The sequence below is a fragment of the Colletotrichum phormii genome (genome assembly GCF_030913505.1).
Source record: "Colletotrichum phormii strain CBS 102054 chromosome Unknown BDP81scaffold_9, whole genome shotgun sequence".
NCBI classification, from domain to species: domain Eukaryota; kingdom Fungi; phylum Ascomycota; class Sordariomycetes; order Glomerellales; family Glomerellaceae; genus Colletotrichum; species Colletotrichum phormii.
In genome coordinates, this window is record NW_026851451.1 from 1,508,221 (window position 1) to 1,527,936 (window position 19,716).

General features: G+C 54.2%; 5 protein-coding genes across 5 annotated transcripts; 1 reads left to right on the forward strand and 4 right to left on the reverse strand.

The window, feature by feature from the left end:
• Window positions 1-1,743: 1,743 nt before the first annotated feature.
• BDP81DRAFT_427306 (organic hydroperoxide resistance protein) lies at window positions 1,744-3,011 on the reverse strand. The gene has a single exon (XM_060590345.1). It carries the CDS (start codon window positions 2,584-2,586, stop codon window positions 1,921-1,923), a length of 666 nt encoding a protein of 221 aa, XP_060445961.1. The 5' UTR covers window positions 2,587-3,011; the 3' UTR covers window positions 1,744-1,920.
• Window positions 3,012-3,708: 697 nt separating this feature from the next.
• Window positions 3,709-6,792, reverse strand: BDP81DRAFT_449396 (serine/threonine-protein kinase ATG1; the record flags this gene model as incomplete). Its single annotated transcript, XM_060592400.1, has 3 exons — window positions 3,709-3,860; window positions 3,915-6,510; window positions 6,658-6,792. The coding sequence occupies 3 exons, from the start codon at window positions 6,790-6,792 to the stop codon at window positions 3,709-3,711; spliced, it is 2,883 nt and encodes a 960-aa protein (XP_060445962.1).
• A 3,054-nt stretch (window positions 6,793-9,846) lies between these two features.
• On the reverse strand, window positions 9,847-10,399 carry BDP81DRAFT_427308 (uncharacterized protein; the record flags this gene model as incomplete). The annotated part of the gene is made up of 1 exon (XM_060590346.1): window positions 9,847-10,399. A coding segment is annotated over exon 1 (254 nt), but the record flags the coding sequence as incomplete, so codon positions are not given.
• A 1,614-nt stretch (window positions 10,400-12,013) lies between these two features.
• On the forward strand, window positions 12,014-12,980 carry BDP81DRAFT_222834 (uncharacterized protein). The gene has a single exon (XM_060582816.1). The coding sequence runs from the start codon at window positions 12,195-12,197 to the stop codon at window positions 12,846-12,848; it is 654 nt and encodes a 217-aa protein (XP_060445964.1). The 5' UTR covers window positions 12,014-12,194; the 3' UTR covers window positions 12,849-12,980.
• A 3,177-nt stretch (window positions 12,981-16,157) lies between these two features.
• Window positions 16,158-18,394, reverse strand: BDP81DRAFT_427312 (ornithine aminotransferase). The gene is made up of 4 exons (XM_060590347.1): window positions 18,357-18,394; window positions 17,553-18,282; window positions 16,778-17,479; window positions 16,158-16,712 (listed from the first exon to the last, which is right to left on the reverse strand). The coding sequence occupies exons 2-4, from the start codon at window positions 18,048-18,050 to the stop codon at window positions 16,575-16,577; spliced, it is 1,338 nt and encodes a 445-aa protein (XP_060445965.1). The 5' UTR covers window positions 18,051-18,282; window positions 18,357-18,394; the 3' UTR covers window positions 16,158-16,574.
• Between the last annotated feature and the right edge of the window lie 1,322 nt (window positions 18,395-19,716).

Sequence of the window (19,716 nt, forward strand, 5' to 3'; positions counted from 1 at the left end):
GGGGGGGGGGGGGGCTGGAAGTGGTAGGTGGCTTTTCTCGACATGAACCTATCGCCTCCCTTACCCCCCCCGGCCGCCCGAGCAGTGTGATGGATGGAGTGCTTGAGTGCTCTCGGTTTTCCTGATTCCCTTCTCCCCCCGCGGTAACTCGGTACTCCACACACCAATGAACCCCTTCGTTGATCCAATCACGGTTCACAATGCCGAGCCGACGAGCGGCAAACGCTGTGGACTCGTGGGGTTGGGAACTTTGACTTCACATCCCCCCCCGGGAGGTCTTGGTTGGCTAAGGCACCTAGCACATTGCTTGGTGCTAAGGTATAGTAGGTAGGTAGTGTCCGGTAAGGTTGAGAGAAAGTCCAGCGGCCCGAGAACGAGCGCGACATGACGGCATACCAGATACAGACGTCAGTTTGACAGAGTCGCATTCTTATGTTTCCCGTGGGCGATTTGTCAGAAATGGCTGGTTTGTTCCACCGATTATGCCGGCACTGAGTTGCATTACGTTGGTGCCCGACCCGAGGTTCTGGTACAGGAGTATTTACCTTACCACCACCCCCGGGCGGCAGCCCGCCCCGGGCACTGCCCCGGCGCAGCGCCGGGCCCCTGCAGAAGATCCGTCATCCGTCATCGGATGAATCATGATCGGATCTCGCTTGCCATTTCGGGTCACCCGCGCCGCCGCATCGCGGGGCGGGATCACCCCCTCCCCCCATTCGCCTTTTATTGATTCCAGATTCTCAATGACCACTTGACAAGCTGCGTGATGCGTGATGCGTGATGCCATCAAGGTTAACTTAACTTAAAGTTACGGATGAGTAGGTAGTCCTCGAACGATGCTAAGCCCTATAAGTGGGATATTATTATTTTCTACCTTATATTCTATATGGGGTTCTTGTCTGACAAATGGGGATAGAAGGTTAGGTACCTTGCACAAAATGTCGAACCTTGCTCGTTGGGAACTTATGAGGCGGTCTGGAACATCGGACCATGCAAACATCTCACATTTTTTCTCTTTTTTTTGACAAAGGTTGTGTGTCATGATTACATCCTTTCTAAGAGTATCAACAGAGATGCAGTACCCCAGCACTGAGCTTTGTTGCGCTCTGGTTGAGGAACAACGCATTATGGGCTTATTCAAACCTTGACAAAGAAAAGGCCACTGTCTTCGACAGTTTTCTGGACGCGATGGATCATAAATCACGCAAGTCATCGACCCAGCTTGTGTTGTCGGCCAAGATGATTTGCAATCGATGACACCAGGCTCAAGCAGCACACCGCCGAACCATTCCCTGTCAGCACGCGTCTTGTTATTCAGCCTGCATCGACAACTTCAACTAGCCTGAGCAGTACCACAACCTTCTCGACAGTCTTTGAGTTGAAATTGAGCTGATGGAGGCGCGCCAGGTAAGTGGTCAGTCAGACTGAGCCAGATGATGATGACGATGTCCAGATTCAACGACAGCAGTAACCATCCCACGTTAACCTCAGACTCCAGCTTGACGGCCATGAAGACACTGATGATGACGAGATGCAAGAAGATCGCATCGTCGTCACGACGGATGGATCAGAAGAGCCAGAAGAATGGTGGTAAAGTTGTAGGTATAGGTAGAGGTTAAGGTAGGTCAAGGTAAGATGTGGGGAGTGAAGTTGATGCACTTGTGTGAGGTTGTGATGATTTCCCAGTGTAAGGTGAGTATAGAAGCAAGACGAGAACTCGTAGTTGAGCTGGGAAATATTGACTTTGAAAGGTGTTTGAACAAGATAGATTCGTCTTTACTGGGGGGTTCACAGAAACACATGGCCATATGATGGCAATGTGTATTCTAGATTATAATAATGCCCCTATTAACCTGCATAGCGAGCTTATTGATGTCACAGCCTCCGATCCAATTATTATACATGTGCCGAGACTCATCCTCACTGGTAATCGCTATGCCCCTTAGGCTCAACACCAGACATCTTATCCGAACCCCCCTTCTTCTCGCCGCTCTCCGCCTCACTCTTCTCCCCACCACTCTCCTTCGCCCCCTTCTCAAACCCAACAACCTCAACCCTCGTAGCAACATTCCCCCTCGTCGCCCTCGAATAAGGACAAACCTCCTCCGCCCTCCCCACAACCCTCTTCACGTCCTCCTTGCTCAACCCCTTCACCCTAACCTTCAAATCAACCCTCAGTCCCATATCAAGCTTCTTCATATCCCCCACCAAGTGCACAGTCGCCTCCACCACACTATCCTCAGGCTTCCGCGGCATCGTCACCCCCAAACTCGCCGCCGACGCATTCATCGCGCTCTGGAAACACGCGCCGTACCCCGCGGCAAACAGCTCCTCCGGGTTCGTCTTGCCTTTATCCCCCGGTCCGCCGAGGGCTTTCGCCATGGTCAGGTCCACGCGCAGGTCGTCGCCCTCGACGTGGCCCGTTCGGGCGCCGACGACCTTGGCGTGGGCTGAATAGAGGACGGGCGCGGTCTCGGTGCTGAGGTGGCGGGTTTGTTGGTGGGATGGCATGGAGGTGCGGGTTGCGCGCGAGAGCATTCGCGGAGCTCGCTGCGCGAGTCTGAGGGAGCGGATTGAGGCCGACATTTTTTCTTTTGCTTTCGGAACAATGCTCTAATTCTTACAGAGACAAACTTTTGGTAGGACAGAAGAAAAGATCCAGAAATGAGTTGAGTTGAGAATGTGATTGCGGTTGAACATGGGAAACCCAGAGCTCTACGAAGCTTCTGTGTCGACCTTATAGATTCGCGTTTTGGAGCTTAGCTCTGGATCGTCTTGAAAATGTACCGGTCACGGTGACGTATTCGATGGTCGAGCACCACAAGGCCCCCCTTAGACCACAAAGTCCTGAAGCTGACTCATCTGGGGCATTCTAATCGAGAACTACCGGCGACAAATATGAACGTTTTCTGTCTAGTACCATGTCTGTTTCCGTTAAAGCCAAGCGTCCAGACTCTCTGTTGTCAAACTCCACCAAGGGGGAGAGGGTAACGTACCTAACCTTTATTGCGTCGCCGGGATGGGCCAGGCAGATGTCAGGCTGTCCAATATTACCCATCATTGTTGTTGCGTCAGTCTGAAGTAAGTCAGACGGTGCGACTTTCTTGCAAGGCACCACTACTTCAAGAGTTCTTGATGGCAGGCAAATTTTCTCAATATTGATGACTATAAAGCAAAGACCAGATTGTCTCCGCCAGCAGTACTTCAAAAGGTATCCATCATCCCTCGTGTTCAACGGACGGCCATGTTCGCCCGTTGCCATCCTCCGATGGACGTCCTAACCTAGTGAGAAGAACTCAGTGAAAGCCAAGCTGCAATGCCGGTTCAAGGTCCTGTGATTGCCCTTCCTTGCACTCGTGCGGACTTCAGAAACAACAAGATTGTTTGGCCGCACCGCCAGTGAGCTCGCAGCCGCAGATTCCCAACGCCAATGAGATGAGGTATGAGAGAAAGACAAAAACCGCGTGAAGCCCTAGTAATGCCGAATTCCAGTTCCCCCAACGCCGATGTATGAAAAGTACTGTGAGATAATCCGGCCTGTGACACCCGCTGTAATATGAGTGTCAGGTCCTCCCTTGTTGGCCAGGATTCCTCAAAATCGAATAAAGCAATAATAGTTCGTAGCCGCGAGGCTGTTCGGTTTGGTGTTTTTAATTTTTCTTTTCCCGTTAAACAAGAGCGATGCTCTTTTCATCCATTCCCTGCAGCTCAGGAGGCGTGCGATGGCACGCTGCGGGGCGTCACATCTCCGCTACGTCTGCGGCCTTGAAATTGCGCGGCCTGCTGCGACCTCGATGCCTCTGCAATCATAGCCATCTTCTTGCGAACAGTCGAGAGACGTGACGTAATCATTTGAATCACTGCCAGAATGTTAGTGTTGCGAGGAAACTTGAACATGGCTGCTCATCACTTACTCCGATTCACGGCCTGCTGGTCTTCGCTGTCCAGATCGCTAGACGTCTCCTCGCGAGGCAACTCTTTGCCTGAGCTTGAGTGGCGTCGCTTGACTACGTCTTCGTCGTTGTCCAGGACAGCCTCCAGCATTCGAATGGCCGTGACATAGTACGTAACGCAACCCTCAAGGTTCTCGTTGGTAATTTCATCAATGGCTGCCGTTCTGCTCATTTCGATGGCTCGGTCGTACATCAACTTCTCAGCACTAATGCCTGGCGTAAGATAGACATCGGGAGTGCTTGAAGTAGCTGACGAAGCTGAGACTTCGCCGTGGTTGCTAGGGTGGCTGGGATGATCCTCGGGAAGCTTCTGCTGAACAGCGATGAGTTTCATCCGGACAACCTCTGTCTTTTCCAAGACTTCGTTGAAGCGAGTCCGGACCCATTGAACGGTAGAGTTGATGCGCTGTGCGAGGCCCTCTTTGGAAACCTCTGCCGCAGAAGTTGGATCGCCACGCGTCTTTTGCGACCACCATAGGCTTGCAGCGTCCATGGCTCTAGCTAGCAGCGTCAGAGCCTTGACGTACAGGACCAAAGCCTCTTCAGACAGGGAAACCTCGGCATCGATGGTGAGGCCATCCTCATCTCCAGTGATTTGATCGGTCGGCGTGCCGCCGAGTCCTTGCTCCATTGATGGGGCGAGGGGGAAAAGCTGCTTGTACTTTACTTCCGCAAACCCATACACACAGTCACTCCGGTGAGCGAAATCCTGGATCAGCTTGACAGCTCGCGCATCCTCGTCGGCCGGTGCGTTTTGCTTTCCATCGCCAATGAGGCCGACGGGACCCGAAGGGGTAGGGTACGCAGGGAATGGACTGTATAGAGGAGGAGACGCCCCCTTTCCGCCCAACACATGCTGCGGGACCTTGAATCCGAACAATCGTACGCTGGCGTCTGAGATGGCTTTGGCGATAAAGCCTTGAGTCGTCGGGCTGGCGGAGAAATTCTTCCCGTCGTACGAATCGCGGCTCTCATGACCGGGACGTCCCTTGCCTGAAGCGATTTGAACTGCATTGGATGGCTGGACTCGTCCGGCGCCGGTTGTCGAGGTAGGCGGTCCCTGTTGCGTGGCTCGGCGGATCATCTGACCAGTCTTGGGTGAGAGTGACGTGAGGCGTGGGTTAGCGGCCATTTCATCAGCAAACGCGTTCACCTCAACGTGCTTCTTTTCGACCACAACATAGTCACGCTCAAACGCCACATCTTGTGCAGCCTTTTCCTGTTCGGTGACACTCCGCTCGGTGACTGGACGAAGTCTGTTCCTTGCAGGATTATCGTTCAAGTACGATGTCGGTGGGGAGGCAGAGGCTCGTGCAGAAGGCCGATTGAGAGCTGCATTCGAAAGTCTGTGAGGCCGGGCAGGTGCAGAAGTGGAGGGTTGGGTCATGGGTGGACGACGAATTCCAAGTCCCTCTCCAGGTTCTTGTCCCGGAGACTGTCCTGGACGTGGAGAAGCATCGACAGCCTGCTGGGCTCGCCCTTCTATGGGACTGGGCAACTTTGGCGATCTGAGAGGCTTCTCACGAGGCGATTTTGCTGACTCGCCTTGCTCACGTACAGGCTCGTTCTCGGTTTGCCGACGAAGGGAGAGCCGGCGAGATAGTGATGATGTGGAATCGGACCTGCCGAGAGATCGCAGATCGCGCGAGGCCTTTGCCTCGGGTTTCGGGGGTGCATCATCCTCGACAGTGCCTGGAATGGGTTCTGTCAAGATTGGGTCGTTGAAGAAGTCTTCGAATCTCATGCGCTCGACCGGATTGCGAGTAAGAAGCTTGCCGATGAGCTTGACCAGCTCTTTACTGACCACAAGCTCCTTTGGGTACTTCACCCGATCTTCAGCGGCTTCGATCTTACGCAAAAGCTCTACGTGATTTCGGGCGCGGAATGGTGGACGACCGGTAATCATCTCGTATAAAACCGTGCCTACCGACCAGAGGTCGGCCTTCGCATCGTACCGCTCGTAGCGAAGGATTTCTGGAGCCATGTAGAGGGGAGATCCGCAGAGGGTGTCGGCGAGCGACGTTGACGGGAGAACACGGGCAAAGCCGAAATCTGCGAGCTTCAGCATCGGAAGAGAAGCCAGACCAGAGTTGGGAATCAGTGAGTCCTGACTGGCGGTCAAGATAGGGCGGGAGTGTGCCTCCCTGAACCTTGGTGATGGCAGGAGCAGAAGGTTCTGAGGCTTAACATCGCGGTGGACGTAGTTTTTCTCCCGCAGAAACTTCAGGGCGCTGCCGAGCTGTTGGAGGAAGTGGCGTGTGACAACCTCGTGGAGACCCGAATTAGGTGTAACGGGGTACTTTCTCGCCATCTCGTGTGTAGCAGGGTTGGTACTCAGCTTGTCCCTCTTCTTGATGAACAATGACAAGTCACCAAGCTCACAGTATTCCATCACCAGGTTGATGTGTGTCGCCGATTCGACGCAGTCATGGAGGGCGACGATGTGCGGGTGTCGAAGAGTCTTAAGGATCTGGATCTCTCCGTACAAGTTCTCTCGGAGCTTGTTATTCAGGCGTCCCATTTCTACTGATTTGATAGCCACAGTTGCCTTGGAGCTCTATGACAGAGAATTAGCACGCTAGGAGCAACACAATGCAACGCCAAGTTGAGTCATAGCACTGGAGCATATCGAGGGGAACAACAGTTGGTAGTACATGCAACAGGCCTCCAGGAATACACCACGGACAGAGGGGAGCTCGCGAACCTTGTGGTGACCGCTGTACACCTGCGCAAAGCTGCCTTTGCCGATTTCGCCTCCAATAACAAAGTCTCCGATAGAAGCGTCGCCTTCGCGTCGCCTGCGTCCCGAAGAGGACGAGGTTGGTAACCGTTCCGCCATATTGATCGCCTGCAGTACTGCTTGTGTGAATGTGAGTTCGGGGACCCTTCAGTTCAGGCCTTTGGCCTATGCTATTCGAAAGACGTCGGCCGGGTGGGGTGTCATGTACACGATCGAAGTTGGAGAGACGGTCGTTATGATGGTTTTATTTGATAGATTTGGCGGAAGAAAGGCACGCCGAAGAGAAGCAACAGATGAGCAGGCAGAACCGCGAGTAGCAGCCAGAACCCTGGTGTCGATGCTTCGAAAGGTAGGGTACTGTGAAGGCAGCGACAGGCAAGTATCCGATAGGTCGGGGTGCACGCGGACCAGGTTGATGCAGAAGGGAAGGACCGTCGTATCGTCCGTGGGTGGGTGCAGGATTGTGTCGACGAAGCGACCGGGAACGATGCGAAAGTCGAAGAAGGCAGAGAAGGGCAAAGATGGATTTATCGGAGGGTCGTGGTGATCGGGCGGTGATCGGAGTGGGAGGAGGCGCTGGAAGTATCGAGAGTGATGTGACTAATACGAGTGGACGGTGAGCGTTAGGAAGCAAGCCAAGGAGAATGAGGTACCAGGCCGTTTGAGGCTCTCTCGCAGTATATCGGAGAGTTTGGAGCAAGTTCGGAGGGGAAAAGGTACCTTTTTCAGGACAAGAGTCAGGCAAAATCCAAGGTCAAGCTAATGACTCGGAGCTACCAAGGACGTGACGTTGTGTACTCGAGAAGTACCCTGATGGAGTGAAAGAGGCGGTTATGGGCGAAGCAAACGCCGGTACAAACGGTATGCGATGGATGGTGTTAGATGGGTGGTGGTAAGGTGTGCGCACAAAGGGCTTCCGAGGAGCGACCGGGGGGGGGGGGGGCAGAGAAGTCGAGGGATGTCGTGAATGTGGTGAGTAGGGGGAAGGGCAGGAGATGGAAAGAGAGAATAGTCGAAGGATAAGAAGTCGAGGTTGGCGAAGGGGAGAGAGTAAGGTCAGAGGAGTGGCGGTCGGGATGGGGATGGGCAGGCGATGTAGAAGAAGGTCAAGGGACGCGCCGAGAGAGGGTTGAGTGACAGACCTGGAGCCAGCCGGGCTGCCCAGGATGGGAGTGAGTGACGAAGGGTGGATGGGGCGCAGAGTGGATAAGACCGATTAGATAGGGAGGTGGGTGCAGGGTGGAGGGTCCAGTTGTTGATTGCGATAAAGGCACAAGGGGAGGTACCTTTCCTACCTTTGGTACCTTACACAGTACCTTACCTTTCCAGGTTGGCCGCGGTAGCAGCCCTTTTTACTGTCACCGACTGCGTAAGTACCTTTTTCAAAGTAAGGTGCCCGAGGTGAGGTAAGTAGATCGGACTGGAGGAAGCAAGTACCTAGCGGCGCAGCAGTAGCGCCAGATGGGACGGGAGCCCAGTGTGAGTGACTGTCAGTGACAAGGACGGGATTCCAAGGTGAGGTGTGCTGAGTCCTAATTAATCGGAGCCGGCATGGAACTCTGGACTGCGGCTTGCCGTGTGCTGTGCGAAGCGATGCGTTACCCTGGCGGTGGTTGCTTTTGATACATATGCAGTATTCCTATGGATACACTGCAGACGGGAGTACACAACTAATGGTCGGAGATCAAGGTGACAGGGCACAGGAAACCGGGGAGGGGAACGTAAGGTATGGGTCTGGACTGGGTGATGAACAAAAGGGATGCCTTGATGGTGGGTGCTTGGTCTTCTCCTGATTCGGGATGTTGAAGAAGAGGTGGATTGGTGGATTGATGGATTGTTGGGTTTTGGTGAATGCGCTGTGATGCTGCGGGTAGGACAACATTGGACTGGCGGCAGCTGTGCTCCCTCTGTGCCACTCACTCAGGTTCAGTCTCTCTTTTCTCTTGTGTTTCCGAGTCTCTCACTCACTCACACTGTGAGTTACACCACGATCACGACGTGCCCCAGTCTGACCGACCAAGACAGATAGATCCAGGTGGCCAGGGTTGATGTCGATGATGTAGTGTGTCTATCTGCCTGACCAGGGGGGAAACAGCAGAGGAGTCGCATATAGGGCGCTTATGTCTGTCTCTCCATGTCCATTTATTACCTTACTGTAAGGTATCCATCCGTAAGGTAGTGTATAATGCGTCAGAGGACGACAGTCATTTGTCCAAGGCACAACTCCAACAAGAAGACGATCCTCCTTGTCCTTGACTCGAAGCCAAGAAGAACACACAGTGTGCTGAGCAGATTATTATTATTGGGGTGAGCAAGTGACCAGAGAAACGTGAGCTTTGCCTAGGTGACCAGCCCGACCCTTGGGTTTGGGGGCTCGTGATGCTTTGCGTTGCGCTGCCCGGTGGAGCACTCCCCAATTGTGCGAGTGAGCATAAGTGTCACAATGCGATACGTACCGGGTGGAGGTACCTCCGTTAGGTAAGGACCGTACTTGTAAGGTGGTGCGTAACCTTACTGCGGTAGCTGCTCGATCCCCCCCAAAGATACCAGGTACATACCCAGGTACATGCCGTTCCGGAACAGCAAACCTATGCAGGTGCATCCCAACCACCCCCGCTCGTATCCTCGTGGTCACTGGTCAGGGGTCCTTTTGGTGGTGCGTGGTGGTGGGACGGGGGTCTCATTGGAAAGGGATACCTTGCCTGTACCAGTCCGGTCTCGGTCACGCACACCAGACAAGCCAGGATTTCCTGCCTTTCATACAATTGATTTGGTCCTTGGGTTTTTGGGGGTTCCTCTTCACCATTTCTCGCCGTTTGGTCCTCCAGCTTGGTGTGCCAGCGCTTGGCTCGTTGCTTGTGCGAGGGCCAAGTAGGGGTATCGGCTGCTTGTCGCACTTGCCTTAAAGGTATGCAGGCAGGTAGGTACCTCAAGACCTGGAGTCAAATGCCATCATGACGCGATAAGGCTCATGTATCGCGATAAGACGCACGGTTCGGCAAGGCACCAAGGCACCTTGGAGGTTAGCGCACCAATCCGCCCACCGCCCATCACCGCCTTCCTCATCCTGCACCCCGTCGCTGTCGTCCTCCAAATCGTCCATCCTCGCCCTTCTCGTCTCTCCCGTCCTCGGCCAGCACGCCTTATCTCTGAGTCTTATTCATCTTTGATTAGACTAGCGGCAGCGACAGCGGCAGCGGCGACATACGGATATCTCATACATGATACGACATCCGGGGTGACAGAAAACAGGGTATCCTGTTTCGGCGTTTGCATCTCGTCTGCATTCCTCCCCCCCACGGCTCGTCTCGTCCAGACCTCTATCCGTAGGCAGGCCGCAGACCTCCAGGCTCGTCCCCACTCGCCGAACTCGCCTAACTTCCGTGTCTGGGAAAGCGCAGAGACAACGCAGCCAGCTCCAACCTCCTGGGTACAATGTCACCAGTCCCAGTGTGCGTGTCAAGGTCATGGTCCTCCGAGGCTCCGTTTCCCCAGGACCCAAGCCGCCGACTTGCTTCTGCCTCTGCGGCTGCTGTCCCTACTGCGAGGCAAGAGCATGCAAACGCACTGCATGTATCCGTACGGATACCCAGGGAGAGCACGGGCGTCCCATTATGTTCAACAATACATACGGACAGGGCCTGGACTCTTCCCAAGGTTGTGCTCGAGGACAAAAGAGCCTGAGGCACAAGATGGAGGTGGTGCCTGAGGAATATGTTGGTGGTACATCTCGACTGTCATGAATCCTTGACTTTGACTCCAATAACAAAACAAGCGCCTCTCGGGAGTCAAGGGGCCAAGGGCCCTGCCTGTTCCTCACGCTGGCGTTGCCATGGACCACCATTCATCAATATCAAACCTCCCGTGCATTGCAGAGCATGTCGCTAACTCAAAGACAAACGACGAGCGGTGAGTGAACGATAAGGCATCGACAAGGCGAGGAAACTTAAGCTCACCGAGTCTACCCCAACTCAACCCAACGTCCATTGTCTCCGAAGTCGTAGCTTCCACTGTGCAGCACGATACACTTTAGCTGCTGGAACACCTTACGCCTGCCCGCTCGTCCCTGCTACTGAATTTCATCATCACGTCGTAAGGTCTTCGTGGCACAGGGTTCCCAGCAACGGCCACTCTTCCGTCCAATCCACGCCTCCAACCCGGCCTGGTCTCCTCACCTCTTCTTACACCAAGCACCACCTTTGGCCCCGACTCCAGCGAACCCTTTCTCGGTCTCTCCCCTGCAACACCATACCTACTTGCGATGGAACCCTATCCACCTGGCTTTACCTTACAGTGTGAACGGAGCACGGCAAACCTTACACTAGGGCACGCAGCTAGCTGCCTGCAATCCACCTTTCGAGCATTCCATCCGCCCTTCCAGATGCACGCCAGAACACCCGGACCGCATGAAAAACATGCCCGCCGTCCCAGAGTCGCAGACCTCTCTGAGTTGTTTCGACACGTCAGTTACGTTGTGTTTCGGTATACCTCTCGGCCAACCAAAGTATCGTCTACCTTTCCGACATACACCGCTGTCCTCGGACACGATTGATCACCCTTTGGAGCCACACACTATTAGTAACCTTGAACCAGCAACAAAGTGGACCCCAGGGACCGATGGGCCATGCATCAGATCTGTTCCGCTGGGCCACCAGAACCCACAGAGCACCTATCCGCAAGCTACCCTGATAGACGGCAACTACCTACCCGCAATCTCCCTAGCAGCAGCAAACACATGCTGCATCTCGTTATCTCATGTGAAAATCACCAGCCACGCCAGCGGCTAGACTAGCCAGCTGTCAACCGGCCGTTGAAACGAACCATTTCCACGCAGGTCGACCGATCCAAGCATCCCGAGCGCTCAAAGCCGTTCTCTGTTGTCTGTCTCTGGCCTCAAGCCGTGACGGCACGAATACCTATACTGATGGAACCGTTCTGTTCCCTCATTCCAGCGAGCCATGGCGCAATCTGGTGTTCCACAGCTAAAGACGACCCGGCAATGACGCTGCCAAACCTCAAAGTACCTTGCGTGCTTGCCTACGGATACATGGTCCCGAAGTCAAAAGTCTACCTACGCTGCGCTACGTCCTGTGCCCGAGTGCGCTGCGGTCGACTTGTCATTCATCGCCTCAAAACTTAGGTTTCCGGTCCAAACAACGCCCCCCGTTCAAATGGGTATCTGATCCAATCTTGACTAACGGCAAACGCAAGCCCCATACTTTGCAACGAACCTTGCGCAATCAACAACTCTTCGCCTGCAGTCCAGCACGCGCATCCGGGCATTCAACTTTCCTCGGGGGCTGCTCGTCCCTGCTTCGCCTTGCCTCGCCTCAAGCTCGTCTCATTGCTCAGGCTGCTCGTCTTCCTGCCTGGCGCCACCTGTCGCTCCTTGTGCTAGCCAACCGGATCGCCAGACGGCAGATCCGCGCTGGTGCTGTCTCGAGACTCGACTGTTCAGGTTCGGTTTGAGACTTTGTCCACTTCCACTTGGTGTTTCTTCAATGTTAGCGCTGACCGTGGCTCTCGTCGTTGTCTCCTTGCCTGGCGGGCGGGATGAGATAAGACATGCGTTCAAACGCCGCGAGACCAACCAGGACACACCCATCACCCACAACGGTCGTATTGTGACTATTGTCGGGGTCTCGGGAATCGTTGGAACTGGAGACGCAACTACCTTACTCGATATGCATGGCTCAAACAACGCGAGAACCAACAGGAACGACTCTAGCATCGTTGCATCGCTACCTTGCAGGAAAGTACCGTACCGCTTCGGTGACCACCACCACGACGCACAAATGCTCCAGGCCGATACTTCTCCGGCCTTTTCAACCATGGCCTATTCTCGTGTCACACTCTCATCCCAATCCAGACGTCTTTGCCATGTGTGCACGTCTCAGGCAACCACTCGTCCAAACGAAGTTTCTCCTCACTTCCTCCTGCTATGCGCCTATCCAAGGGCACGAACCATCTATCAAGAGAAACGACTTGACTGCCCAGACTTTACATGTGGTTCTGTTGATGCCCCAAGCCTTCACAAGTCACTTAATAGCCCCTGTCCGGTGTCAATGAAACCTCTTGACATCACCAACTCTGGTCTCGAATCGCGCACACACCCCACTCGAAATCTCTCTGAGGCAGAAGGGGCCAAGAAGTGAAGCTCAAAAGACCAAGGCAGAGAGAGCTGTTCACTGTGCCTGGCAGCAACAGCAACCATCGACGGCGCAACCCACTCCACTAACGCCTCCGAGACACATGTCTCGCTGGCCAGCCCCCCATGCAAGTGTCATTCGCCGTCCCAAAGAGGCAATCCGAATTGGGTGCCGCGCCCTCGGAGCCGTCATCCATCCTCGACGATCATCCTCCAATCGAGAGACAAGTTTGGCATACAAAAATTTGCACTATCGTCAATCACTATGAGTGATGGGTGCGAAATGTTCGAATACATCACATCAACTTTTAGACCAAAACCCTGGAGCAGTTGTTCCGAGTGGTCCCTATGAGACAGCTCTTGGTCCCCCGGCCGATCTTCACGCTCTAGTCCATCCCTCCCGGGTACCACACGGGGATCCATCCCCGCGTGCTCCAACTTCAAGCTCCTCCGCCTGCCGCCTACCCCCTTGGCGGGTGGATGCCCGCATCACCCGAGGTCCTAGCGTCAAAATGGCAGCCTCGCCGGCAGCGATCGACAATCCTTCAACCGTCGTCGGGCCAATCACCAATATCAATGGGTGGCCACAGTGAAGCTCAAACTACGGAGTAAATGAATGACAGATTGAGTGGCATAAGCAACAAAGTGCGGCTCCAAAGTCGATGAAGTCTGGGGAAGTACGACTTGTGTTCCTAGACGACTGTCGGGAATTGCCACTTCGTCTCGTCTTACAATGTGGCCAAGTTGGGTGTTCAGACCAGTATTTGAGGTGGACTGGGGATGTGTCGATCCAGGCTGGCGTTAGGTCTTCTTTTCTCGAAAGACTCGATGCTTTCCTAGAGTCATTGGCTGCACTCATAACCTCGTCACCGAACATTTTATGCTCTATTCGGTTTGTTGCCCCACGTCCGATACGTCACGACTGACGTCTCCGCATAGGAGGCTTGATTGCGCCCGTGTTCTGCCGCCAGCCAGGGTCCTGCCAGGGTTTCTGCCTAGCCATCTGTGTCACCAAAAAGTACGATATCCGTATCGTCCTGAGGCTCCGGCTGGCAGCAGTCGAAAAAGTCAAGCGCGCCCTCGAGGATTGGCATACCTAGATCCGTGGCTCTGCCTGACCCTGGCGTTTGTACAATTCTGCCTACGTCCAGTATGAAGCAGACGTGCGTCGAATATCGTAACCTAGGTGTCACAGGCAGAACTCGTCACCGCTCCACGAGAAACGGGAGGATCCGTCGATTGCGTCTCAGAACTTCACGGCTCCCGGTGCTAGAAGCCCGAGATAATCGACTACCTTACACATGACGTCTACGTTGCTCCCAGGAAACGGGGCTGGACCACGCTTTCAACGTAGGGAGCACACATGAATCTTGTGTTTGACACTTGACTCTTGCAATACTCACAAAAGTCACAGTCCACCGCAGCGCCGATCGACTCACACGGCCGTTTCTTCTTTGCGCAACTGAAGGGCCTCGACCCGCCGGATCGCCTTGGTGCATACTTTCATGTGTAACCGAAAAGGGTTCGCTGGGCTTGGCGTCGGCCTCGACCGGCGCTGAAGATACTCAAGTCATTGGGGGAAGCGAGCTTGAAGACCAGCTTTGCGTTCCCTGTTGCAGCATCTGAGAGTCGCAATTATACTCCAGCGATTTTCTACGATGCTGAGGTATATCGGCCTCTCCTTGTGGGATTGAGAATATCGTCAATTCAGACCTTGTCTTTTCATCATGTGCTTATCCGTCCGCTGACAAATTATACTGACAGACTAGAGTTGCTGCTGATTGAATCTCAGACCGGGTTCGCATTTCCGCCTGCTTTTCAAAGGCGACACGAGATCACAGCTAGTAGACAGCAGGTTACAAAGCTACTCCTTGCCGAGGGGAGCATCATTCTCTTCTCTCAGTGTGTTCTACACAGAGCGAAACTCGGCACCCAGATATCCCTCGAAGAAGAAGATACAATGCTGCCCTTGGGTATGACTTGCGCAGGTGAGGCCATCCACTCAAAGACCGGCAGCTCCTCGGGCCGGTAGGATTCCAAGGACAACAGCGAAGTCGTACAATCCACCATACGTACCATGAGGGATGGACGTATTTTGGCCTCACTTTTATCATGCCCCCCTGACTAGTCGGGTGCCTGCCTGCTTGCCCCGCGTCCATCGCCAAGGAGAGAGGCCATCCTCCCCAGTCCTGTATGACTCAAAACCTTCAACCCGGTATAATGGCACATAACTAGCGTAGGAGACGGAGAGTAGGAGTATAAACATTCCACTCTGCCAGTGAGAAGCCTCGTACCCACAGAGAGAGGCACGTAGACGATATGGAGAGAAGAAGTACCATGCAAGGTAAGTTCTTGACGTACAGACACTTACTGGCTGGGCGAAGAGTCTTCTTTTGAGCTGTGACTGGACTTGTAATGTCTATCGTCTATGACAATAACTTTCATCATATGAGGGTGGTGGAAGATATTGGTCGTTCCCAGAAAAAAGGTAGCCAAGTAAAACGTAGACGGGAGATAAAGAAGATGCACGTTTTTACTTTATTCCCAACATTAGAAGGAAGGTGCTAGAGTAAGGCGCAGAATACCATCTTCATCTTCACCATCTACGCTTTCCATCTCATCCCCCCCCTTCCCCTAATATCTTTTCAGAATTCGTAAAACCACCTTGTACCCGTGGTATCCTGGAAATCAGAACATGAGGCTGTATGTAGTAAGAAAGGTCGTATGAGGCCAACGGCGACAGCAACGGAATCTACAGAAAACATGCGTCTTTTTTTTCACAAAAGGAGCTTAGCTCAGGCCACCAGATGAACATGGGAGAAGCATGGGATTGGGGGGCAATCGCTCACCCACTCTCGTCACGGCAACGGCAGCAAGAGCTCGCGCGTAGAAGAGAACAAAGAAGATGGACAAAAGAGGGTGGGAAAGCGTCGATGCAGCTCGACGTGTTCCGCACCCACCTTGGCCTGACTGCCTGCCGAGAACTATGCATGCAAAGATGCAGCTTACCAGATTTGTACAGCTCCAGCTTCTGGCCACTCATGTCTAGCCTCGCAGGACCAAGCATCGCCTGGATAGTGTCAGTGGTGTGACTTTCTGTGTACATCCCGTTTACTTTGCAACAGTCCTTTTCGACATTGTCCTTTTTTGTTCGCTCTACTCTAACTGAATGTATCCATGAAGCGGTTCCCTACAAAGTCGGGGGGACCAGCCACAGCGCCGTTGGGTATGTACGTCTAAAGAAGTAACATGGGGAGCGGCGAATGCTTTTGCACAGTACGCCCTCTGCTTCCCCCGCGCCGATGGCCTATGCTCCGTATGCTCCATGCTCCGTACCCGTGTGTGATGAAAAAAAAAAAAAGGGAATCCCAATGCTGCCTGTCCCAGGCAAGGCAAGTGTGACCTGACCCTATCGTGAGACAATCCCCCGCGCCGCAACTTGAAGCTGCCTTCTTTTTTCCCCCCGTTCTCGAGGGCAGACAAAATAACATGCGCTTCGACGAAGCGATGCTCTTTGTAGTTCTCAACTAAATGTCCAAACCAAGCCGCGAACTGCTGCGTCATTAAGGCTATTCGCCAGGGTCCATCATTGGATCCCGACTTGACCAACCGTACCCCACACTAAAGTGTGGTGTGACAGGACACCAGCCGCTCGACGATCATCGACAAGTACACCCCGTTGGAGAGCGTATCTGTCTGTCATCACTACCATCTCAGTGAGCTCTATCTTCACTTAGTGGTGCGCGGCCTTCTCGACAGTCGGGAGCTCCTTGAGCGCCTCCCCGATGATGTTGATGGCCTTGCGGAGCTCGGTCTCGGAGATGACCAAAGGAGGAGCGAAGCGGATGATGTTGCCGTGTGTAGGCTTGGCCTGTAAAAAGCAGAGTAGTCAGTAATGTGCCGTGTGTATCATTATGCCGGGCGTTTGCGACTTACCAACAGACCCTTCTCCTTCAACAACAGGCACAGATCCCAGGCGGTGCGGCCAGCCGTAGCCGACTCATCAATGACGACGGCGTTCAGCAGACCCTTTCCACGCACCAGCTCGACAATGGGCGAGTTGAAGGCTCTGATGCCCTCGCGGAAGATGTTGCCCAGCTTCTCAGCCTTGGCAGTCAGGTCTTCCTCCTCCATGATCTCCAAGGCGCGGATAGACACGGCGCATCCGAGGGGGTTACCGCCGTAGGTGGAGCCGTGCGTGCCGGGCTCAACGACAAGCATAATCTCCTTGCTCGACAGAACGCAGCTGACGGGGTACAGACCGCCAGAGATGGCCTTGCCCAGCGTGATCATGTCAGGCTTGATGCCGGCCCACTGAGAGCACAGCATGCGTCCGGTGCGACCGATACCAGTCTGGATCTCGTCGCAGATGAAGAGGACGTTGTGCTTCTTGCAAAGATCATTCACTCTCTTCAGGTAGTCGTCGTCGGGAACCACGACACCGGCCTCGCCCTGGATCGGCTCGATGATGATGGCAGCGGTGTCCTTGCCATGCGCCTCGAACACGGCCTCGATATCCTCGACGTTGTTGTAGCGAATGGCCTTGCCCGTGGAAGGGTTGACGGCGCCAATGCCGGGGACATAGGGGCCGTAGTTGTCCCTCGATTCGGGGTCGACTGACAGAGAGATTGCAGTCATCTGGGAGGGTTTCATGTCAGCCTCGGCCCGCGTTACGCAGCTGTCAGCAGCAAGATCTAGGAAATGTACTCACAGTTCGGCCGTGGAAGTTGTCGTTGACGGAGAAGACCAGAGCCTTGCCCTGCTCAACGCCCTTCACCTTGTATGCCCACTTGCGGGCAATCTTGATTGCCGTCTCGACGGCCTCGGCGCCCGTGTTCATGGGCAGGACCATGTCGTAGCCAAAGACCTGCTGGATCTTCTCGGCCCACTTGGGGAAGACATCGTTGTAGAAGGCTCTCGAGCTGAGAGTCAATCTGCTGGCCTGCTCCGTCAAGGCCTTGACCAGCTCGGGGTGGCAATGGCCCTGGTTGACGGCGCTGTAGGCGGAGAGGAAATCAAGGTACTGCTTGCCCTCGGGGTCCCAGACGTGGACGCCGCTGGCCTTGGAGAAGACGACGGGCAGCGGGTGGTAGTTGTGGGCAGCAAGCTCCTCCTCGGACTTGATCGCGGCCTGGGTCGAAGAGGCGTGGTATCTCGACTCCACTCCGCCATTGGACTGAGGGGTACCGCCGTTTGCGTGGGGGGCCATATTGTCTGATTTACGGCGAGAGGACTCGTTGGGAGGCTAGTGTGGTTGAGGTGGGTTGAATGGGTATTTGAAAGTATCAATTGGCTCAAGGGAATGTTCAATTTTTGTCAGAGAGTGTTTGCGACTCAGGACAAGTGGCCGTTCAAGTAGAGTTCGTGGGCAAGGAGATGGAGGGTAGAGAGAAAGAGAGCGTCAAGAGAAGAAGACGGGAACGAGGGGCAAATCGCGGGGTCTTGGGTAATTATACCCCCCCCCCCCCCCCCCCCCCCCCCTGACAGAAAGCCCGGTCATCCTTGACTAAAGAACTCAAGCGCGATACGGAAGCAGAAAACCAGGAAACCAGGTGGTCGTGGAAAGCGGCGGCGGCGGCAACGTGGACAGGGTCCAAACATCGCCGGAGGCGGACGATACGAGTGGGAAGTACATTGGCCCTGGTACAAGACAAAGCAGACGAGACGGGCATGACGGGTTCTGGCCAGTTTGTGGGCGAAGAAAAAAACTAGTAATTGCTACGCAGGTAAAGGTATGAAAAAACGGCTGGACCTTGACCTGGAACCAAACTCTTGGTGTCGGAGTCAGAAGGCGCGCCACTATGCCTTTAAGTGCAGGTATGTTCCCCTAAGCGCAGGTATAAGCGGCTCAAGTGGGTGAGTGGGCAGGATGACGCCCGAGGGGGCCATGTAAGGGAAACCATCCCGGTGCCAATTCAGTCACATGGCCCCGGGAGGAGAGAGGGGAGGGTGGCGCGGACGTAGGAAAAGCAGTGCGTTTGGTCACCGGTGGTTTCTTTGATCCTTTTCTCTGGTGTAAAGATCTCGTAATGGAATATGGAAAGGATGCCGTTGCTTGGTGTTGCCGCGGGTTGGATTCTGGGGGAAAGGTGGCACGGGGGAAAGATGGCTGCCGAGTGTTGTTGATGATGGAATGTCAAGAGAGAAAACGACCAATCCCATCAAGGCAGCAGTCAAACACTCAAAGCGAGAGCCTCTTGCCAATGCGGCGGGGCGGCGGAAAGAACGACACGGGCAGACTTCAACCTTTGGGTGGGAGTCTTGGGACGGGACAGGAAGAAGGGAGAGACAACAACTGTGAGGAATGCAGGCACCGAGGCCGATAACGGGCATCTGTGCTTGCGGCGTTGGAGAGGCACAGCAGGTAAATGCCTATCTACGCTATCGTTTTTCTTTTGCGTTGCAGGCGGCCAACATTGTAACAATTCGTCGTCAATTCTCGAAAAAGCGCATCTGTATAATATGTTCAACGGTTTGCCATTGGACTGAGAGGAATAAGATAGGGAATTACACGTAGATAAACCAAGCGGACCGTAGAACGTGGAGAATAAGAGAGTGCCATTGGGGCCGAAGTGGACGGCAGAGGAAGTGGCTCCGTGGCCCAATGACAGAGTCGGTATTTCCCATTCCCGCTGCTCGGATCCAATAGGGCCGTCCATTTATATGGAGATGACTGGGGATCCAATGAGCTTCTCCTCTCTCGCCGAAGAAGTGGATACCAGAATGTTCTTGCCTGACAGCCTGTGCCTAAGTAACAAGGCCACAAGGCTAGATGTGGTCTTGTGTCGTTTTGATTCTTCAGGCTTCCGGCGACTGATTCTTTAGTGACCAATTGCCTGAGGACGGTGGCCTGTCAATGAAACTTTAGCGTCTCT

Excerpts from the sequence above, each read along its gene's own strand:
- BDP81DRAFT_222834 (XM_060582816.1), top strand. The coding sequence starts at position 12,195 with ATGTTAGCGCTGACCGTGGCTCTCGTCGTTGTCTCCTTGCCTGGCGGG.
- BDP81DRAFT_427312 (XM_060590347.1), bottom strand. The coding sequence starts at position 18,050 with ATGGCCCCCCACGCAAACGGCGGTACCCCTCAGTCCAATGGCGGAGTG. Across the intron at positions 17,480-17,552 it reads ACAACTTCCACGGCCGAACT|ATGACTGCAATCTCTCTGTC; the intron begins GTGAGTACATTT and ends AAACCCTCCCAG. Across the intron at positions 16,713-16,777 it reads TGAAGGAGAAGGGTCTGTTG|GCCAAGCCTACACACGGCAA; the intron begins GTAAGTCGCAAA and ends TGCTTTTTACAG.
- BDP81DRAFT_427306 (XM_060590345.1), bottom strand. The coding sequence starts at position 2,586 with ATGTCGGCCTCAATCCGCTCCCTCAGACTCGCGCAGCGAGCTCCGCGA.